General features: G+C 34.2%; 1 protein-coding gene across 1 annotated transcript in view; it reads left to right on the top strand.

Annotated features, from left to right (window-relative positions):
* Nucleotides 1-20,487, top strand: part of LOC136034858 (general transcription factor IIH subunit 4-like) — a 54,631-nt gene extending 34,144 nt beyond the window's left edge. The window contains exons 6-10 of the mRNA XM_065716329.1: nucleotides 1,603-1,794; nucleotides 8,109-8,286; nucleotides 12,428-12,511; nucleotides 17,804-17,988; nucleotides 20,058-20,487. Coding sequence (XP_065572401.1) covers nucleotides 1,603-1,794; nucleotides 8,109-8,286; nucleotides 12,428-12,511; nucleotides 17,804-17,988; nucleotides 20,058-20,442 — 1,024 coding nt within the window. The 3' untranslated portion in view covers nucleotides 20,443-20,487. The remainder of the gene's footprint in view (nucleotides 1-1,602; nucleotides 1,795-8,108; nucleotides 8,287-12,427; nucleotides 12,512-17,803; nucleotides 17,989-20,057) is intronic.
* The last annotated feature ends 639 nt before the right edge of the window (nucleotides 20,488-21,126 follow it).

Here is a 21,126-nt window from a genome sequence, read left to right as displayed (position 1 = left end):
AAGGATTATTATCAAGGGAAAAGGTACCACCTACGATGCCCGGCCCCAGCTCGCTGGGGTGCATGGTCCTCCCGGACACCCGGAACTGTGGCAAATCCCAGTCTCTGTCTTCCACGTAGGGTTGTTGCGGAAGTCCCAACCTCTATATCTTCTGTGGAAGGTCGGTCACCTGATTTTAGAGGGAGGGTTAAATGTTATCAGTCAAAGATAGCGACTACCAAAGGCATATCGTTGGTCTGGCATATCTTTAAACTGTCCGGTTATAACAGGTAAAATTGTTTCACCCTTTAGAATCACCTGTCGGAAACAAATAGTTCAAATTATGATATGTTAGTAGTATATGTATTAGCAGTACTTGAAGAGTATTTTTTTTCGGGTGACGGCTAATCTTTCGTAACAAGAAAATGCAGGTAGTTTGCTTAAACATTATCCAAGGCTATGAGTGAAAAGTAAAAACTTCACACTGATTCGTCGTTGCTCTTATGCCATGGCTGCTTGTCTATTTTCAGGAGGCTGTGGGCTCGAGTCTTACCGTTGTCAGATTTTTTTTACAGAAAATTGCCATTAGTTATGCTCTCAAACGAAATATAAAACGGTTGATCTGAAGTGCTCATGTCCTTTAAAATATTTTAATTGAACACGACCATACATTTTTATTGCGAGTATCTTGATCTGTACTGTAGGATGACGGCTCAGTAGGATGCTATAAATGAAGTTTCCACTAAATAATTTTGAATAGTCAGGCACTGCTAGATAGATTCTAACAACAGCAGTTGCTTTGCCCAATCAACGGCTCAACTGATTAATTTTGCCAAGTGTTGTTAAATGCATTTTTATCATTTGATGAGCATTAGTCTGATATCCGTTTGCAGGTATTATATTATATTATCAGTATTATCATGCTGTTCCATTACAAATATTTCTTGGTCATTGTAAGGCTATTTGGGTTACAAAGGTAACTAGCAACCTCGTAAGAGACGATTACGTCCCATAGTAAAAACTACAATAACCCACAACTCCTAAAAATAGAGTCAGATCAAAACAAGAAGTACATTATTATAACTGCCTTGTCCGGAACTTTTATATAGGAACCTTACTGTCTCTTGGCTTGAACAACAAGGAAAATATATTGGCTTGAAAAACAAGAAAAGTGGCTGCAACCACGATATTTTGCATATACGCCATCTTTTTTTTATTTTCTTCTTCAGATAGCGGGGCAGTGGAACATCGTAGAGACCGATTTAATGACTCATTAATAAGGAAATTGTTGGAGTTAAAAACCATTTGTAATTATATTCTTAAGATACGAGAACGCTTACTAAAAGAAATGCAGTTTGAGACAATAAATAATAGAGAGCGAATAGACCGCTTCCCTCAGACACCCCTTCTCTCTCATTACCTCAACACAAATCTAAAAAAAAGGCATCTCTTCTAATTATAAGCGTTCCGTTCATTAACTTTTACCCATTTTGAAAGTGAATCCTCTCGGAACTCCTTGAAATGGGTAGAATACTTATAAAATACCCCTCAACCTAAAGGTAGTCAGCTAATAGGCCTATTCTTGTTATAAGTGCTCTTTCAATTGATAGTTTTTTATTTCAGGGGTGAAAGTTGGTTTATTATCTCACACCCAGAAGTAGACACAAAACCACGTGATATTCCGTATCTGGATAGCTATGCCACGGAACGTTGGAATGCAGTACTGCAGTATATAGTGTCAATTGAAAAGAGCAAAGAGTGTGGGACATCAACAGATGCCGCCAAAATTCTGCATCATGCTGGACTCATGAATAGGTAGAGTTTGTTTGTTCTTTTCCAAGGGCATATTTATAATTGAAGCTAAAAAATTTATGTAAGAAAAGAGGTTCCGAATGGATTATGTGTTATCTTTCGGAACATGAAATGAAATATTAAGAATAGGAATGAAGAAACTTCAATTTGAGACCCAATTTGTCCAAATTTCCCTGAAGTTCTTCAGACTAATATTGAAATAGGGTTGGGTTCAAGCCTAACCTGATTTTATTTAGAAGAATACATTTGTTTTAAGTGGGCAGTATAGGGGCTAAGGAGTGATAGTTTTTCTACATTTCAGAAATATTCGAGGTGAAAAAAAAATATTTATGTTCATATACTAATCTAGAAAGGTGGGGACATTCCCTAGAGACCTTACGACACTGCTAAAATGTGCATTGAAATGTCATGCGTTGATGTAATCTCAAAAAAAGGAAATATAAGGAAAATCCCCCCTCCCCATTCGTAAAACCCTCCTTCCGCTGAAAACCCCTATGTGAAAATTTCACTTCCGCTGAAAACTCCCCCGGTGGAAAATCTCCCTCCCCCGAAAATACCCCTTCGTACTAATAACGATCATAATTTTAAATTATAAGCATTTGAAAAATTACCGACTGAGAATTCCCACAACCCCTCAATTCCAAAACATGCTGCCTTATACTTTTTATATCTATTATTATGCTTATTGTTGAATGAATCCTCTATCTATCTAATTAAGGTTAAGCTTACTTCAATCCAACCTAAATTTTTCTGAAAATGGACAAATTGCATTGTATCTTTAATTAACTAATTTATATCTTTAGTGCAGAGATTTGTGTGAAGACTCCACCCTATTGGACGATTTCTTAGAAAATTACCTGGTAATCTATTTTATATGTTCACATCCCCAACCCCCTTAATACTTTATAACATTAATGTAAGTATGGAAAGGAGGGTATAAATGGGGACCCCTATCATATTTAAGGTAATCCGATTGGAATAGGTTGATTGTATGTGCCTTAACGCTCTTCACATTCTCTAGGCATTGCTGTTGAAAATAGAAACAATAGTTCAAGATAAGATGTATTCAAAAAAAAATCGGAGTGCAAATACAAGCTATTGATCCACAGAAAGGGACTACGACCAGTTAAGGAGGGAGTAGATAAACTGTTTAAACACTAACTCATAAAGTTTAATCATAACAATAATTAAGTATAACAATAATAAACAAAAATCTAACAATAATTAAAAGAGAAAGAAAGATTGAGGAAATTTGAAAAATTTACAAGAATATGTTCTTATCGCTCGCCAAAAATTACATCGGCCTCAATGAATGCTAAATATTTGTAATCGTATTAGAAAAAAATTGTAATAATAATTTTCAAAAATCATGCAGAAGCTAAAAATTTATATATAGGAGGCTTGAGAAAACTGGCATTCAGATATAGAGCTTAGATTATTGTTTTGCTCAAAATTTTAGTTCCGTTCAATGGGCGTGTGCCTTTGCAGTTTCTACATTATTTTTGCACCAGTAGCCGCAACCTAGTAAAGAGTGAATCCCAGTCCATAGTAGCCATAAATTAAAAATAGGTTTTTAAACAAATTTTCAAATTTAAAAGAACCGCCATTTGAAATTGATTCGGGAATGGACCTTGTGATGGTAAAGTGGATCAGACCTTGTGCTAAATGCATAGGTATTCAGGTTCAAATCTTACCGTTGCAAGCAACTTTACATTTATACTTCCTATAAATGTAAACCTCCTAGCCATTACATTATAAATATTATGAATAAATTTGTCCTGAGGTGACGCAGTGGGTTTGACCTTAGCTTGGTAATACGGGACCCAGAGATCGAATCATGCTGCAGCAATGCACTGCAGGACCGACGCAAGGACCTTAGTAGTCAAGAAGCGTCGTTAATCTGATACAATGCAATACAATACAATTCGGGAATGGTAACTGTTATTTATAGTAAGCATCACTGTAAAAGCAGAAACGAAAAAAAAATTACGGGATTTTCGAAAAAAAATATTTTTTTAAAAATAGTAAGACAAAAATGAAAAAAAAAACTCGTGTTGGAATAAGCTGTGTTTTTGTAAAACTCGAATCGCCATGATTTAAAACCCTGAACTAGAGGTTTTCTAGGCATGCATTTTAGCAATTGAGGGAAATCACATTTTTGTTTAAGTAGCAGTAATGTTTCATTACCGTTTCTTTTTTTTCCTTCCTGGTGCTAGTGGGGTAGTGGAGCCTCTTAATAATAATAAAGTGATTACATTTGGGTCTTTGTGTTCTAAAAATTTGTATTCGAATTAGCAGTGTTTTTGCAAAACGATATCGGAAGCATAAGAATTCAAAAAAGAAAAATTGAAAAGTCGAATGATGATGGCGTCATGAATCTTGTGCTCGAATTTTAAGTTTGTTCTGTAGCCTTTGCAATTTAACGCGATAATAACAAAGTGATTGCGCGGGTGTGTATCTGCGTGTACTGAAAAACTCGTATTGGAATAAGAAATTCTGCAGACTTTAAAAATCTCAAAAATTGCCTTTCAAAAAAAGAAAAGTTGAAGAGTCGAATTGTGAATGCGTCATGACAAACTGAAAAACTCGTATTGGAATAAGCAGTGTTTTGCAAAACGATATCGGAATCATAAGAATTTTCGCACACTTTAGAAATCACAAAAATTGTCCTTCAAAAAAAGGAAAGTCTTATTGTGACGGCGTCATGACTCTTGTGTTCGAAATTTCTGTCTCGTTCTGTTGCCTTTGTAAATTAGTGCGATAATAATAAAGTGATTGCGGGGGTGTGTATTTTTGCGTGTACTGAAAAATTTGTATTGGAATAAGCAGCGTTTTTGCAAAAATTTCTTAGAAGCAAAAGAATTGTTGTAGCAACTGGAAATCTTGGAAATTATCCTTTAAGAACGAAAAGTCGAATTCGATGGCCTCATCACCTGTATACTCAAAATTGAATACCCGTTCAATTATTCTTTGCTTCTGTGATTTTAATACATGAATAATAACGGAATTCTGTGTGTCTGTATATGTTTGTGTCTACTCAAATTTTTTCTTAGATCACTTTTACAAAATAATCTTGGAAGCATGTGAGTTGCCATAGACTCTAGAATTTACGAACAGTATCAGGGAAAAAATCGAAAAGTCGTGCTGAGGTGAGGTAAACGGCCTATACAGGATTTACGCATCAAATTGAACAAATCAAAATTTGTTAATACTCATTTTTGTTACTTTTTTACAGTTTGTACACAAATATCAGGAGAGGAATTATTCCAACCAGAACCCCCCTCCCCCCTGCCTTGAATATGGCCTTGGACGCCGTTATTGTTTGCAAATTAGGATTTCCTTCATTTAGATTTTACCTATTTAATCTCCAATATAGTAATAATGAAGCAATTATATGTTCATATGCGCTGAGCACTGGATCCTGTTGTTCTGAGTGGTGATTTGATTGTTCTGTAATTTGCGGGAGCCTTTTTTTTTTTTTTTTTTTTTTTTTTTTTTTTTTTTTTTTTTTTTTTTTTTTTTTTTTTTTTTTTTTTTTTTTTTTTTTTTTAGTGGGCATTACATTAACAAGGAGCTGGCAAAGCAGGATATTTGGCTAGCAGTTGTATTCAGTCAGGTTTTCGCTTGAACTGAATATGTAGCGATTTTTTTTTTAATTCTTGAGTTGTAATTTTTATAAAACGATAGAATTGCGTACAACAAGTAAACAACGCAACTATCCATTGGTTTCACTCTGGAATTAGTAAAAATCGATGTATTTCTAATGGCAAAGCTTTGCCAAAAGATGTACGGGACACAAGGGTCCTTAAATTGGATGTGTAAAGCACCGAGCACCATCATTATCTCAGCACCGTAATACCTAGTTTATTATAACTGCTAGTTATTAGATTTGTCAGGTCCGAAGACACATCACCGTGTCGAAAATAAAAGGGTGTACCTGATGCCGTTTGCAAAATGATTATGCATGCACCATCATTATGTACAGCACCGTAATACCTAGTTTATTATAACTGCTAGTTATTAGATTTGTCAATTCCGAAGACACATCACCTTGTTGAAAATAAAAAGGTGTATCTGATACCGTTTGCAAAATGAGTATTGTTTTATCTTTACTTTATCATGGTCAAGGCGTTGGATGCACCCTTGTTAAAAAAAAGAACTCTACTCCATTTTGACCGAAAATTAAAAATTTGTTTTTGACAAATAGAACACTGTCAAGTTAGGAAAAATCGCACTTCGAAGCTGATTCAGAAATGGTTACTATTATTTTCTATTAATTTTGATAGCAAAAGTTAAGTACAGAAAAACTTATGGGAAATGTGACAAATAGCCTGAATCAATGTTGAATTGACATAATAGTTTTATCATTTGAGTCGCAATAGCCGAAAACCTTATATAGGAGAATTACAGTTTTCATTAGTTCCCTTGAGCAACAAATGAAAGTCGCTTTGTCACGTGGGAAGCCTCGTTTTCTGTCCGCCGCTTCTGGGGTACTGAATCATCATAGAGAGAGGTTTAAGGGCTCATTTAAAAGCTAATTTTTATATCTATGTTCGTTTTGAAAATAATAAAAGATAATGTTAAAACGCAATTTAACGCAGGTTTTTTTTGAAAAGTTGTTTATTTGGGGTATATTAAAGCCACATAATCAAGCCACAATCTAAAGTTTTTACAAACTATGTCCGGCTGAATTCCTGGAAAAGAAACCTATTCTCCTAAAAAGGTTAAGAACTTTTAATTTGTTGGGGACGAAGATATCATCCTTTCCAAAGTACCAAAGTGAATATTGTTTTTTCGTAACAGACTGTTGTACAGTTAAGGGGCTACTAGGGAGTCTCTGTCTGATGGTGACGTTTTCAGACGTATGTACACTTCATAGGTGGTTGGAGAGACTAGCCATAATATGAATAAACCTGTTACGGTTTCTTTAGTTCAACTTTTCTCCTCTCTGAAATACTGTGCAGAGAGTATGGGTAACCTCCAAGAGGGAGCACTGGTGCTGATGCGACAAAAGCCACCGAGGCCATCTAGCGTTTGTCGATTCTTGAAGTTTTCCCAACCTTCGTAATTATGTCAGATACTTAAATTACCATGTTTTGCAAATTTCAATAATTTTGTCTTATTATACACTAACAAAGCAACAAGAGTCGCCAAACGCTAGATAGCCTTGGTGACCTTTTTTTTTACAATATCGCCAGTTTCCTCTCTTTTAAGTTATCTGCACTCTTTGCTGCTGTTAAATTTCACAATGATTCAAACATAAGTCAGTTACCTTACAGCCTTCTTAAGTAATTTCTAGATGGTATACTATACTAAAGTATACTATACTAGTAGTAATTTCTTCTTTATTAATAGGACCTAATTCTCGTTAATTGTCTTTTGTTATATGCTTATTCATTTCTTCAATATTCTTATTGTTATGGTTCTTTCTGTCCTTTTTTTTTATTATTGTTGCGTTTGCTCTACACTTGACTAAATTCTATTAATTTTTAAACCAAATATTCTTTAATTCGTAGGTGATTTTTTACTGACCTTTATCCCTTGTCTATGGGATAGCATCGCCCCTAGAATTTAAAGTGAATTCACTAACAGATACAATATACCATAGGGTCTAAGTTTGCAGTTTTCACTGCCTTTGAAATAGAAGTATTTGATAGGCCTATGCCAATTTCCTCATTCTTTTTAGGTATATAAACGTGCGTTGCAACAAGTAAAATTGAGCCATACTTCAGTTTCCTATCCTCTCCCCCCTCCCCACACACACACACAAGTATAAAAACGATTATAGTGAATAGCTCAAAAACCTCATATTCGATCCTTTTAAAACCATGAAAAATGGCAGATATATCCTTCACTTTCAGGTATTATTTATGCATATAATCCGTTTACAAGAACTAAGATAGAAAAAACGGGTTTAGCCTACTTAAAATCAAGCAGTGGAACAAAACACAAGATAAAAAAGTTTAAATAATAAAAAAAAATCCGAATATTTCACTCCATGCCGGGAAAAAGGCGCCTGGGCGTGGACTTGAAATTATCGGATTTTTGTTATTTTAGGTTGTTTTTTTAATCGTTTATTTGTTCTGCTGCTTTATTTAAATTAAACCCATTCTTTCTCTTTTAATTTTTTAAATGGAAAAGCAGTGTGATAGAAATTATCTATGCCTATAATCAGTTCTAACCGCGGGCAGGATTGAACTGCAGCGCCCAGGAGTGCAAGGAGGGACGTATCATCTCCGCTATCACAAGACGTTAGTAAAACCCCATTGTAAAAAGAATAGGAATGTGTATTTGATGTTAATATTTTTCTTCCCTAGGAATGATAAGGGTGAGCTGGAAGTGACCAGAGATGGTTTTCAGTTTCTGCTTATGGACACGAACTCTCAAGTGTGGTATTTTATCCTTCAATATTTGGAGTCCTTGGAAGAACGTAAACAGGATTTGGTGGAGTGTCTCAGTTTCCTCTTCCAGCTTAGTTTTACGACTTTAGGAAAAGTTAGTATTAGTTTGATGTAAATAAGCTTTCAAAGTGTTTTTTTTTTTTTTTTTTTTTTTTTTTTTTTTTTTTTTTTTTTTTTTTTTTTTTTTTTTTTTTTGCTAAACACAGTATCTGGAAACGTAGCTTTTCAGCGGTGGCCTGGTGCTAGCGTTGGTTTATGGTGCTATCTTTGTGCAGTCCAGTTTTTGTTGTTGTCTGTTTTCCAACTTATATTTCTTTTGTACAAAATTTTGAATTTTTTTGTAGCTTTTACAATCTTCAATATGACGTAAAATTGACAACATGGTGTAACTTTTTTTTAACTTTTTTTTAATTATTTATTCTACTTTTTTTGGTTCTAATGCGTCATAGCTTATACAGATTTTCATGGTGGATGGTATGAGAAAATATGCTCATGACGAGTACAAAAGTCAAGCAAAGTGCAAAAGTCTAGCAAAGTGGTGGCTAGAGTCCGTCAGGCAACGTGGGGCAGACTGTATGGTCAAGTGTATCCCCAAAAACGTTCAACTGGACGTCAATGAGAGCTCTAAATTTATTTATAAGTAATAGATTTGTCCATGAAATAATTTTTCTAAGACTTACCATAATCAAATAACATTCAATACAATCTTAATAAGTCTAATCAATTTTGCAAATATTTTCAACAAAGTACTATTGATAATACGATGTATTGGCATGAGGCTAACATGTGCTTCCTCCCTATGACGGAATAAGATTTTGCTTGACTTTTAATCCATAAGAAAAGTGAGATATAAATACAAGACAAAGTAGAAAGAAAATTTGAGATATAAAGAAATGATGTTTTTGATGCCTCTATGGAAGATCCAATTTCACCAAAATCCAAGTTCACAGGTTGGATGTGTAAAGAGGATGAGGCTAGGGTTCTCTCTCACCATTTTTGATAAAAAAAATTTTTGCTCAATTTGTTCAAAATAGATCACAGCTGATTCCTCCCCCCCCCAAAAAAAAAAAAATTATGTTCTTGCTTAACCAGCTCTTTTCTCTCTTGTTCTTGATTTAACTTTGAATAACTTACCTGGTTTGTTTATTTCCCTTGCGCAAATTATCTTTCTGTTTTTGGAACCCAGCAAAATAATGCTACAAAGCAAAAAAAAATAGGGCATATAAAAAGATCGAACCACCCAAAGCTTTCTAAGATCAGTGAATAGAAATGCAAGTTTAAATGCTTCAGTGTTTAATTGAGTTAATATTTTCGGAAAGCTAAAAAAACATGAATCAACTATAATTTTAGATAAATATAATCTCAAATATTGTCAGAATTTATAGCATGGATCGTTGATGAATTACATTTAGTCATTTGGACCGATTGAGTTATGCCATATTGAAGCTTCGCACTGCTTTGGTAGCAATAAATTGAAGTGTTTTTGTTAAGTTTACATTTAAAAAGGCTATGAATTTAATAGCAAAAGCTACTGGAACACTAGATATTTCATGTTAGATATATAATCTAAAATTCTGCTTCTTCTTCTTGTTTGAACTACTTTGGAGATGCTTTCGCATAATCTTGTCACCAGAATAAGTTCTGACCCTTGCGGTTGGTTGCTTTAGCTGAAATTGCACTTCTGGTTCCCTATATTATCAAGCAGAGAGCGAAACCACTGCGCCCCCGCAGGACAACTTAAAAAGAAATGTATATCAGCATTCTACTCACTTTAGTTAATAGAACAACTTTAAACAAATAACATAACAGCTGACAATAAAATAACGAATAAATAAATGCAATCTAACGTTTGAAAAAGCTCAAGAGTTAGTAGCAAAATGACGGGAAAAATGCAATTTTCCTATCATTTAGTGGATAGTTTAAAAAAGAAAACAAAAAGATTACTATTTGATCCATACTTTGGAAGGATTGCTCATCGACGAAGGAAACAATGAAAACTGAAATGGGTATTTGATTTGTTGGAATATAAGTTTCCGCTCCCTTATTTAAAAATTACGTTCTGTGAGATAGGGGGTTCGAGTCCTGGTGTTGCCGATTTTTTATTTTTTAACAAAGGTCACTGACGTGATGTTGTAAGCTCAGTCAACCCATCTCTAAATGGGTACCCGGAGAAATACGGGGAATTTAAATAGAAAGGGGATGTGAAAGCCCAGGATGGCTGGCCCCCCTCCATTGCACTTTGTGGCTGAGCAGCCAAGATCAGCATCGTCACTAGGGACTGTGAAGTCCAGTGCTGTATCCATTACGTTACTTACAATTTGAAAGTTTATGCCTATTTTTCAAATAGTTTTGGCCTTAATGCAAACGCATTAAGAAATATTTGTGGACCCAGTGTCTTTTGAATAGCCATCGAAAACTAAATAATCATGTGCTTAAACGTATTCAGCTTGTTCAGCTCTTATTTAACGTATTCAGCTTATTCAGACTTATCAACTCTGAATAAGTCTTAGTGTTATTCAGTTTATCAGCCACAAAATTTTTATTTTCTGGTTTCAAAAAGTATTCAAAAACTTATTTTAGTGTAGGAAATTCCGTTTCGAAACAAATTCCTAAATTTGTTTCGATGCTAGAAAAAAAGAAGAAGAAAAAGCCGAAAAGTTAAAATAGAAAGCAATGTTGCTCGAACTGTGGAAAAGCGGAAAATAGAAAATCGTCAGTTTCAACAGATAATTTTCAGTCAGTTTTAAGGGAAACAGTAGAAGGCCACCTTTTTATTGTGAATAGCATAAACATCATCAATATGAAAAGAAAAATGGGTAATATCACTTGATTTTCCAGATTGGAAATATGTTTTGTATACTTCTCATGTCTTTTTTTTTACACAGCCTGATAAAAGGATAAAGATCCACTAGATCAACTAATGACGCAAAAGGTGTCGAACAGATGTTTCAGTTGCTGGGTCCATCTTACAGGGACAGGTGGGCCAACAAGCTGGTCCGTGATAGGGGTAGCAGGCCTGTCACCCATCCTTGCGGATGAGGGAATTGAGTCCCGGGCCTCGTACAGATGATTAACTAGAAATCTTATCTTCTTTTTTTGGGATCCTTGGGACCAAATTTCGGAATTATTAGATTTGCTATAGCAATATTTACGACAGCAATCACAATTTGTGGTATTATACAGTAGATAATAGACTCGGATGTGATTCTAAATTTTTACTTTAATATTTTAGTATCTCGTGTAGACTAAAACCTTATTAAACTTCCTTGAAACGTATCCTAGAGATTCAAAGCCTGTAATGTACTTTCAGTGTACCTATGAAGGGAGGTTCTTTCTCCTCTTTAACTTTTTTTTTGCTGAATAGAAGGTTTTTGGCCAATATGATGCATTTTGAGGATATGTTAATTTTTCTGAACCTTGATTTTCTTAAATTGCAGTAGTAATAATAAGGTTTTAACCTTTTCTTCTATACGTGCAGGATTATATCACGTAGATCTAATTATCTAACCGGAGGTCGTATCTTGGGGGGGGGGGATTTTTGTCCGGATGTGAAAAAAAGTAGGAAAACTGTATATAAAAAAATCTGATTTGTTTTGTAAATTTTACTGTAGACCCCCTCACTCCCAAAAAATAGGCTGGATACGCCTTTGATCCTACCCTACCATAGGAATTTTTTTATTTAGCTGCTTTGTAATTTAAAGTACATATGCGTATGTAACTCCAGACATTGCCACACTGACAAAGACGCAGCTATTGGTTGTAGGATGGCCTGTACCATAGTTTAGTCGAATCATTAGAATGTCCCTAGCATGGTTCTTCATTCCAATTTTTAAGGCTTGAAGAATAAACGTGCAATAGATGCCCCTCCCCCTTGAGGTTTTTTTCAAAAGACCCGCACTCGTAATATAATTGAATAATCGACTATAATTTCCATTTTCGTGGTCTTAGCCCCCCCCCCCCTCCTAGACAAAATCCTAATTTATTTAACTACTTTTGAGACTGTTGCACTAAAAATACGAACAAAAGGCTAGTGGATTTTTTTCAAAATTTACGAATATTTGGAAAAGTAATTTAAATAAATAAATAAAAAAAAACTACGCATAAACTTAACTTTTGCCGCCACATACGAGGATTTCTATCAGTTATGGTGTCTTTATTTGAAAATCGACGGTAATTAGGCTAATTTCTTTACTAATGTTTGCTAATTACTTTAACAAATTTTTACTTACTTCCAGGATTATTGCACAAGAAATATGAACGACAAAATAGCTGAGTTTATTCAACATCTGCGAGAGTTTGGCCTGCTGTTTCAGCGGAAGGTATTTAAGAAGTGTTTGCTCAACGTAAATAAAACAAAAAGAAACAAAACAAGAAGCAATGAATTATATGAGCCCAACTTTCTCTTGGAGGACGCGAATAATTGGAATTCTGAATATTCTGGTTGTACCCTTGACCATAACAACTCCAATAGAATTATCAAATGGATATTTTAAGGAGCTTTTTCCACCGTTTGAACGGGGCACTTTAACTGCTCCTTTTTGGATCCGTTGTTTGTTTTTGAAGATTTTAACTTTTCTTTTTATAAGATAACTCACCCCACTTTGTCTTGGACAATATTTTTGCTGCCACCGCATTCTAGAATGTTGCATCATTTCCAGACTCAATTCTGGATAAATTTGTTTGCCCATAAAGTCTGTTAGACAGTCTTTGGTTACTGCGCCGTTTCCGGCGTGTGCTGCACTTTCTGATAGCGAATCTCTTGGCAAAGAATTTGAATTTATAGCGGCATGACCGACCCTCAGTTGTTGACTGTGGGGTGTGCAGTGGTTTCTTAAGCTTACAAATATACAAAAAAAGCTGCCACCGTATCCCCGTTTCATTTGTTGAGTGTCTCACGCGCACGAAACTGTTTGTTCCAATAAATACGTTTTACTCAATAGAATTAAATAAAATATGGTTAATGGCCCTAATATCTTATTGCCAACATGAACAGAAAAATAAATATGAAAAATGTAAGGCAGTAGATGCTACTTCAAGGCCAATAAAATCAGTTTGAAATTGAGGTAAAAAACAAAACAAAATCACTTGTGATTGCGAAGTAAGGTGTTAAGGAAGTGATTGTCAATATATTATAAAAAGAAATAAAGAAAATAAAAAAAAAGAAATGAAAAAAACTTAAAAGAAAAACTTTGGCATCCTTCCCTGATGTGGCTTTATACTTATCTATTAGGTAATCTGATAATTAACCCTTGCCGTTACAAAGATAATATAATTTCTGGGGATAAAGTCAGTTTTTATTTGAGGAAAAGGTTTTGGGATATCATAAATGATATAAAAAAAAAACAATGGTAATATGATGAAAAAAGCGAAGCCTTGAAATTTCAGAGAAGACGAATAGATCTTGCAGCCAAAAAATTGAACCCAGAGTCTCACTCCTGCAAACCAAAGATTCCTTAAACTGGAGAAAGAGATCCACTGGAATAGGAGGGTCTATTATATCGATTTTAGAAATTTCTAATATCTGATTGGCAAAGCAGCCGAGGGGAAATTTATAGGTCGTTCCCAACCAGAGTCAAATCTAATTGGCTCTTCTAAACTAGCTTAAATCTGATTGGTTGAAGTTTAATATCTTCTTGTGTACACATCAGTTCTTACGTTTCTCTTGGAGTTTTATTGGAATTCTTGGACAGAAAAAAAATGCTTCGCTTTGTTTAGCAAGGAGGGGAGGATGCTTTTGGAGATCAAAAGATCATGCAATTGAAAGATCGGATATAATCTTTGCTGTTTAAATACTCTAATTAACTGAGATTCTCAGATTAACGAATTTTGATGGAAAAAAAGATTTTTAGACCACTTACTTTCCACTCCTTTCAGAAGCGGGCGGGTCCTTGGACCCTTCTCAAGGGAATAAAATGTATTATATTGTGTTTTCAAAAAAAAACTTGACAGAACTCGCATTTTTTTATATTTTATAGTAGAGGAATAAATAATATTTTTTAGACATCCGTGAGAGCCTTTTTCCTCTTTGGATTTAAATAAAAGAAAAATAGAATTATAAAAGATAATAAAATGAAGAATAAAATTAATAATTAAAAGATTAGTGGTTACTTTCAAACTTATGAGAAAACGAAATTGAAGAAAATCTGTTAAAGATATAGCTAGAAAGCATCTGCAAACATAAGTGCTTATTCTGATCTGTTCACTAACGTCGATAGGAAACTTACCAATTTGGCCAATCGTAGCTTTATCCCTCGAAAAGCTATGGATCTTTAATCTATATTAGTATATGTTTTGACACCATATTATCGTCTTTGGTAGAACCCAAACATTTTAATAACTAGGTAGGGATAAGTGGAAATCTAGCTAAGCCTGAAAAAGATGCGGCTATAAAAGAACATACCTGATTTACAAAAGTCCAAATCTGCAACAGCTTTGATCTACAACAAAGAAAAAAAAATTGGCATGAAAATAAAATGAAAGTAAATGAAATAAAAGCAAGTAGGTTAAAAATAAGAAAAATAAACTTTATGACTACTGAGGGTGTACACGAGCTACTATTTTAATAGTATTTATGTTTACTAATGTTTATATGTGTATTTAAAACTAATATTTATGTTAACTTATGACAAGAATTTTTTTTATATACAATTAAAGAGCTTTGTGACTTCAAATTTTGTTAGACGGAGTATGTTATAAAACACCTTTTTGAAGTGTTTTGCTTTGGATGTCTTTACTCCAGTATTAGCCTCAGGCCTGTAATCCTCAAGCTCAAAAATCCTTATACATTAAATTTGATGAAAATCAAGCATCATCTGTAAATATATGGTTGTGATTTATTTGTCTATGAGAGTTATACAGTAATCTTACGGATTTTAATGATTACTATTTAATTAGTAAAGACAATTTGCTAATACCCCTAATCGAGAGTCCAAAAAAGCATCAGTGGGTATGGTATGACATTATTTTTACTATTAAAATAAATTATTATTCGTTTTAGTTTTTCTTTAGTTGATTACATATCTCCGTTTTAACAGGAAAAACAGCTAAACTATCCTTTTTCATTTTTCATCTCTTGTTGACATACTTTCTTTTGTAATACTATGGATAGGGACACTGATATCTGAATGATGAAGAATTTGCAGCATCAAAGACATTACTGTTTTGGTGTTACCCCTCCCCCCCCCTCACCACCACCCCCATGCCTTCGGCCATTCAGTATAAAGAAAGATTGTAAAAGCCCCCATTTTTTACACATATTTTTTTCTCAATGGAGAAAAATCCTTATCGGATGAAAGCCTTAAATCTATATATTTTACCACAACACAATTATAATTTTTAGACATCTATTTATGGATAATTTTTTATGATAGTTGAAGGCTGTTCAATAGATAAGTATTTGAGTCTCACAGCCAACCTTCTTTGATGTAATTGTTTATGTTTTTGTATGTTGCAGTGTTTAAGCTCCACCAAATTGGACAAGCTAAAATGAAAAAAAAAACTTTTTTTCTTTTTTTTTTAAGGAAAGAAAGGGTTTGTTAATCAGCAATAGACATAATAAAACCTGAAGCAAACCTTTTTAGGTGAATAGTAACCCAGTTTAGCCTAAATATAAATCAACTTATGAAAGGTGAAGACAATCAACCATCAAAAACAAAACAATAAACGAGAAAAAATCAAATGAAAGACCATTCGGCAGAACCTATCATCAATCCCTCAAACCAAAAAATTCAACAGTTTGGTGACTTTAATAAATAAAAAATCAGAGAACGTTATGGTTGAAGTCTATTATATGTAGTAAAAGCTTCTATTGCAATCATTACATTTCAATATGTTTCAGTGCGAAACAAAGAATTTAATTGTGAAAAGTCCTGTGGCTAAAATAATGCTTTTTTTTATTACTTAAAATTTCCTTTTAAAAAGGACCAATAATGCTTAGCTTTCTTTTTATTTGCTCAAAATTTAATTTAGAAACAGTAGGTAAATGCAGTAACAGGTAAAAAGGCAGGGCTGTTTGGCTTCTTTTTCTAAGATACATTCAAGGAACAATGTGGCTGGATAAATATATTATGACGATTGACCAAAAAAATTTTAATGAATGGGACTTTCATACTTTTTAACACGGAAGTATGAGATAGTGGAATGTGACGATTAGTTTCAAATAAATAAAACTAAAGCATACTTTTTAACACGGAAGTTTGAGGCGGTAAATTTCTTAGAAAAATTATATTCATCTAAAAAAGTGAGTAAAGAAATATCTTATACTGAAAAAAAATTCTCTCACCAAAGCCTGAATTTTAACAAAACGAGTAATTCCCGACAAAATACTAAGTTTCTCTTTTTCGTAATTAATTTTCTTGCAAGAAGATGCAAGAATACTAGCTTTCGATTTAATGTTTGTCATGACAAAGAGTACTCATAGGGGGAGGTAAAGGGTGCCTGCGAATTCCCCCTCCCCCGTAAGACCAAATTATTAATCTTTCCAGGTATTAAAAATACTTTTCCCAACAAAAAAAAAATATTCATGGCCGATCAGAGTTAAAATTGGTCCACAGTGGGTGACTTAAGTGGAGCTTAAGCATGACCATATTGAGAAAGGGGGTGCCCTGTTTGACCACCCTCCCACGAATTTTCGTCTGACTCGTAAAAGAGTAACAAAATAGATGCAATTATTTTTGTTGCGGCTTGCAGTGTTTTGTAAACCCCCCCCCCCCCCCCCTGAACAGAAATCTTTGATACGACCTTGGGCTCAGGCTTACGTCTTTTTTTTCTTGGAAGTAGATGAGTTTGTTTACTTGGTCAGAGCTATAATTAAGTATAGTAGTTTCAAGTAGAATGGTAGAGACAGAGTGAGCTAGTATGTAAAAAAAAATGGTACAAAACATAGAATATTAAAAAAAATCATAGAGGAAAAAAAGTGAAATAACATAAACGGAATGCAGTAGGATATGAAACATGTGAAAAACACAGGCAAGTTCAGGATATGGAATAGTAGCTTAAAAATTTGGGATAGCAGTGGCAAAAAAGTGGAATTGTAAAAACGGCGTATGTTAATATGTAACCCAGGTGGAAAGATAGGTCATTTAAAAATGTGGAATTATAGTTGAAAATATAGAATAATAGTGGAAAAAAGTGGGACAATATAAACGGAGTGTGCTAGTATATGAAACATGTGCAAAACACAGGCAAGTTCAAAATATGGAATAGTAGCTGAAACTTTTCGAAGGTAAAAAGTCGTGGAGGGAAAAATGGAATAGTAGAAGCAGAGTCTGCTAGTATGTGAAACAGGTATACACCATAGGCTATAAAGCATCAAAGAATTGTGGAACAGTAGATGAAAAAAGTGGAATAGTAGAAAGGGGGTGTGCTAATATGTAAAACAGGTGCAAAGGATTGGCTGATTAAATTGTATATATTTGGACAGATATAGGCTATTTGTTATGCCCTTTTGGTATAAATGTTTTTTTTTTCTTCAATGTAATTTTCAGCAAAGTTAAAAAAAATAAAGCCCATTATTTATTATTTTGTTATTTTAATTAACTACGATTTTCTGGATAACGCTAGGTGGCGTTTTTGAAAAACAATACTAGTTTTTAATACATATCTCTTTGCAGCGCAAGGATGGTCGATTCTATCCTACCAGATTGGCTTTGAGTGTCATACCTGGAGCGTCTTCGCATCGACTTGAAATGGAAAATCAGAGCTATATGATAGTAGAAAGCAATTATCGACTTACAGCCTACACAGACTCTGAACTGCAAATAGCTTTGATCTCCCTATTTGCTGAACCGATGTATAGGTACTGCCAATCTATTGTTATGATGTTTTAATATCAGTCAGGAGGGGGGCTATTGAATCTAAATATTTTCTACTATTCTGTTATTGGCCGGCCTAAAATGTTTGTTGGGCAAATGGGGCTATTTTTCGATTTACGTAGTTGTCTCCAGTAGGTGTACACACTTCATTTGTCGGGAGGGGGGAGGGAGTATCAAATCAGCAAAGAACTCTATGGTTTAAAGGGAGATAATCGATAGTATCGAAACAATCACTAAGTTTAAGCTGAGATGAGTCATAAACCCTCGTTCGGGTGGGCAAGAGTCGTCCTCAATCCTTTTGTCCTCCAGTGAAACCACATTGTTTAAATTAAGACATGCGGGAAAGCACTCTCATGAAGTATATAAGGGGAGGGGTGGTTCCAATGCTTCTCTTGACTCCGATATGGGAAAATAAATTTTTCAATTTCGATATGGGAAATTAATTTTTCAATAAAAATACCAGAAAAAAGATACGCTATTATTCAAATTTTCTTTTTTGGGGGGGGGGGGCAAATTTCAGCCTTGCTCAACCACCCCGCCCCGAATTTGCACTACTCCTGAAAAGCTGAGATAAATTCTATCAGTTCCTCAAGGCTTGAATGCTTGTAACCTAACGACAAGTACTTGAGGTATTCATGTTTTTTTTTTCACTACAAGCATCTCTGATAGTAGCGTTCTCTTACATTTTGTGTTGTTTTTAACTTTGCTTATTTATGTGATTCTTTTCTCTGCTTATTTCTCTTTTCATAATCTTTTTGATGTTTTTACAATACTATTAATCCTTCTTCTTCTAAGGGTTTCTACTTGAAGCTCTATTAATCTTAGCGTTTATTATCTTTCTAATTGCTTTTAAATCTCCTTATTTTGGCGAAGTCATATTTACTCATTCTTGTGTTGTTTTTTTGTTCGTTCTATTTTCGTTGTTCTTTTTCTTCTTCTAATCTTTTTCTTTATGCTTATAGAAAACTCTGATAACTTGAAACATAGTAAGTGGATTATTCCTTGTGAAAGGTTTGATAAGTTCTACAAATATTAATCATCTTTAGAGATCACTCTATAAAGGAAAAAACGAAGAGTTTCTAGTTTCCAATACGTAGGCCTAATATCCCAAATAATATCTCTTGGGTATCCACTTTTCCTTTGAAACAACGATAAAAACTGAATCTATACTTTAAAAAATCCATTAATTAACTTATTCATTAGTTGGGTCACAAAAACTTCAAAAGCGCACCAAAAAACAAATTTTATGCAATTTTTGTTTAGTTTTTACGAGTCGAAAGAAAATTTTGCCTATTGCCTCCCCTGGGTACGGCCTTGTCTGTAGGATTTATTAAATGATTGGAGTATATGAAGACAGGCAGGTAGGTCATAGGATTAAATTTGAGTTCTTCATCTAACACAATTATTAAAAAAGGGTGTGCCTAATTACGTTTTTTTATCTGGCAGTGTTCTCTCTAATAAGAAGAGATAGTGTTCGTGATGCAGTCATTGTAATCCCTTGATGTTAATCAAGAATTCTACAAAATTTAAGGGAGAAAAATTTATATAAAACAGTGGAACAAAAAAAATTAAATGATAAAAATTCGAATATTTCGACTCCACGTCCAATGGAACTTAAACTTTTTTTCGTTGATGAAGGCTCCCGGATGTGGAGTATTGATATTGGGTTTTTTATTATTGAAAGTTTCTTCTTCTTTTTTCCACTGTTTTCTTTAAATTATGCTCGTTTTTTCTCTCTTAAACTCTGTAAGTTGAAAAGTAGTGTGGACTAAAAAATTATTTAATCAAGAAATAGAGTGAAAGAGCTACAAATTATCAATTGGCCAATAAGTATAGCTAATTCAGTAAGCTAACAACGAACATAAACTGTCTCTTGTATATGGGGTACAGCCCCCCCCCTCCCTTACACCTAGTTTGTTTACTAAAATTGAATCCTTTTTTCGCTGCTCTGTCATAAGTGGAGTGCAATAAAAAATTATTTTTCCTGTACTTTGAAAATGAAGACCATTGTATTAGTTGCATTTTTTGTATCTGATTACGTTTTTTTTTGTAGGTTACCTGGCACATTGTTCTCTGTGATTACAAGAGACAGTGTTCGTGAGGCACTAAAACACGGAATTACCGCTGCCCAAATCATTGCCTTTATTAAAAGCCACGCCTACCGTGATAAGATGAGAGACGATCCAGCGATTAATCCAGTTGTTGCGGATCAGATTAGACTTTGGGAGTTGGAAAGAGAGAGGCTTACCTCCCAAGAGGGAGTTTTGTATAATCAGTTTTTGTCAGCACCTGATTTTGAGCTGCTCCGAAATTATGCAAAACAGATTAATGTTTTAGTGTGGGAGAGTGAACCGCGCCGAACAATTATAGTTACTAAGGAAGGTCATGATGAGGTGAAAAAGTTTTGGAAAAGGATAAATATTAAAAAGGATAGATAATTTTTTTTTTTTATATATATGATAATAATAAATGATTTTGATAAAGCTTTTGACTTTCAGCAGAATATTAATTAGCACATCTGCAAATTTAAGTGGATAGTATGGCTCAAAAAGCAGTAATTTAGCAGACGCAGTAATCAACTTCAGTCTCTGGATAGCCTGTTTACCCTGTTACGGTATACCCTTTTCGAGGGTATGGTAAAGTGATTGAACGGTCAAACAGGCCAAAGGTGGCCAAAGGTGTCACCAACTGGGTCATCCCTAATATCTCTAGCTATCTCTTTGGAGGGTAAACGGGCCCTGTCGATATACTGACGACGGTATTTCTCGCGAACTCTTTTCCTACCCTGTTTGGGTTCCTGGAAAAATAATCTACACGGTTGTAGAAAATAACTCAAAAAGATCACTTTAGCATATATCTATAAACTTTGAAGACAGACTTCCTAAACGGGGTCTCAATGAAGACTAAAAACAAAAACACCACTTGTGTACCAAGCACTTTCTAGGGATGGACCCTAGAAGTGCCCTGCCAATCCACTAAATTAAAATTCAAATCCCTGGCTTCTTTTCAATAATATCATCTTTCAATGGCCCAGATCAGGAATGCAAAAATAGAATTTAGCTTGAACTAAAGCTTAGCAACGAAACTGTAACTTGTCATTGAAAATTATACTATATGCAAAT

This window comes from Artemia franciscana, chromosome 13, assembly GCF_032884065.1.
Source record: "Artemia franciscana chromosome 13, ASM3288406v1, whole genome shotgun sequence".
In the NCBI taxonomy this organism is placed as follows: Eukaryota; Metazoa; Arthropoda; class Branchiopoda; order Anostraca; family Artemiidae; genus Artemia; species Artemia franciscana.
The sequence above is the reverse complement of the archived record's forward strand: the minus strand, read 5'-3'. Positions and strand labels throughout refer to the sequence as shown.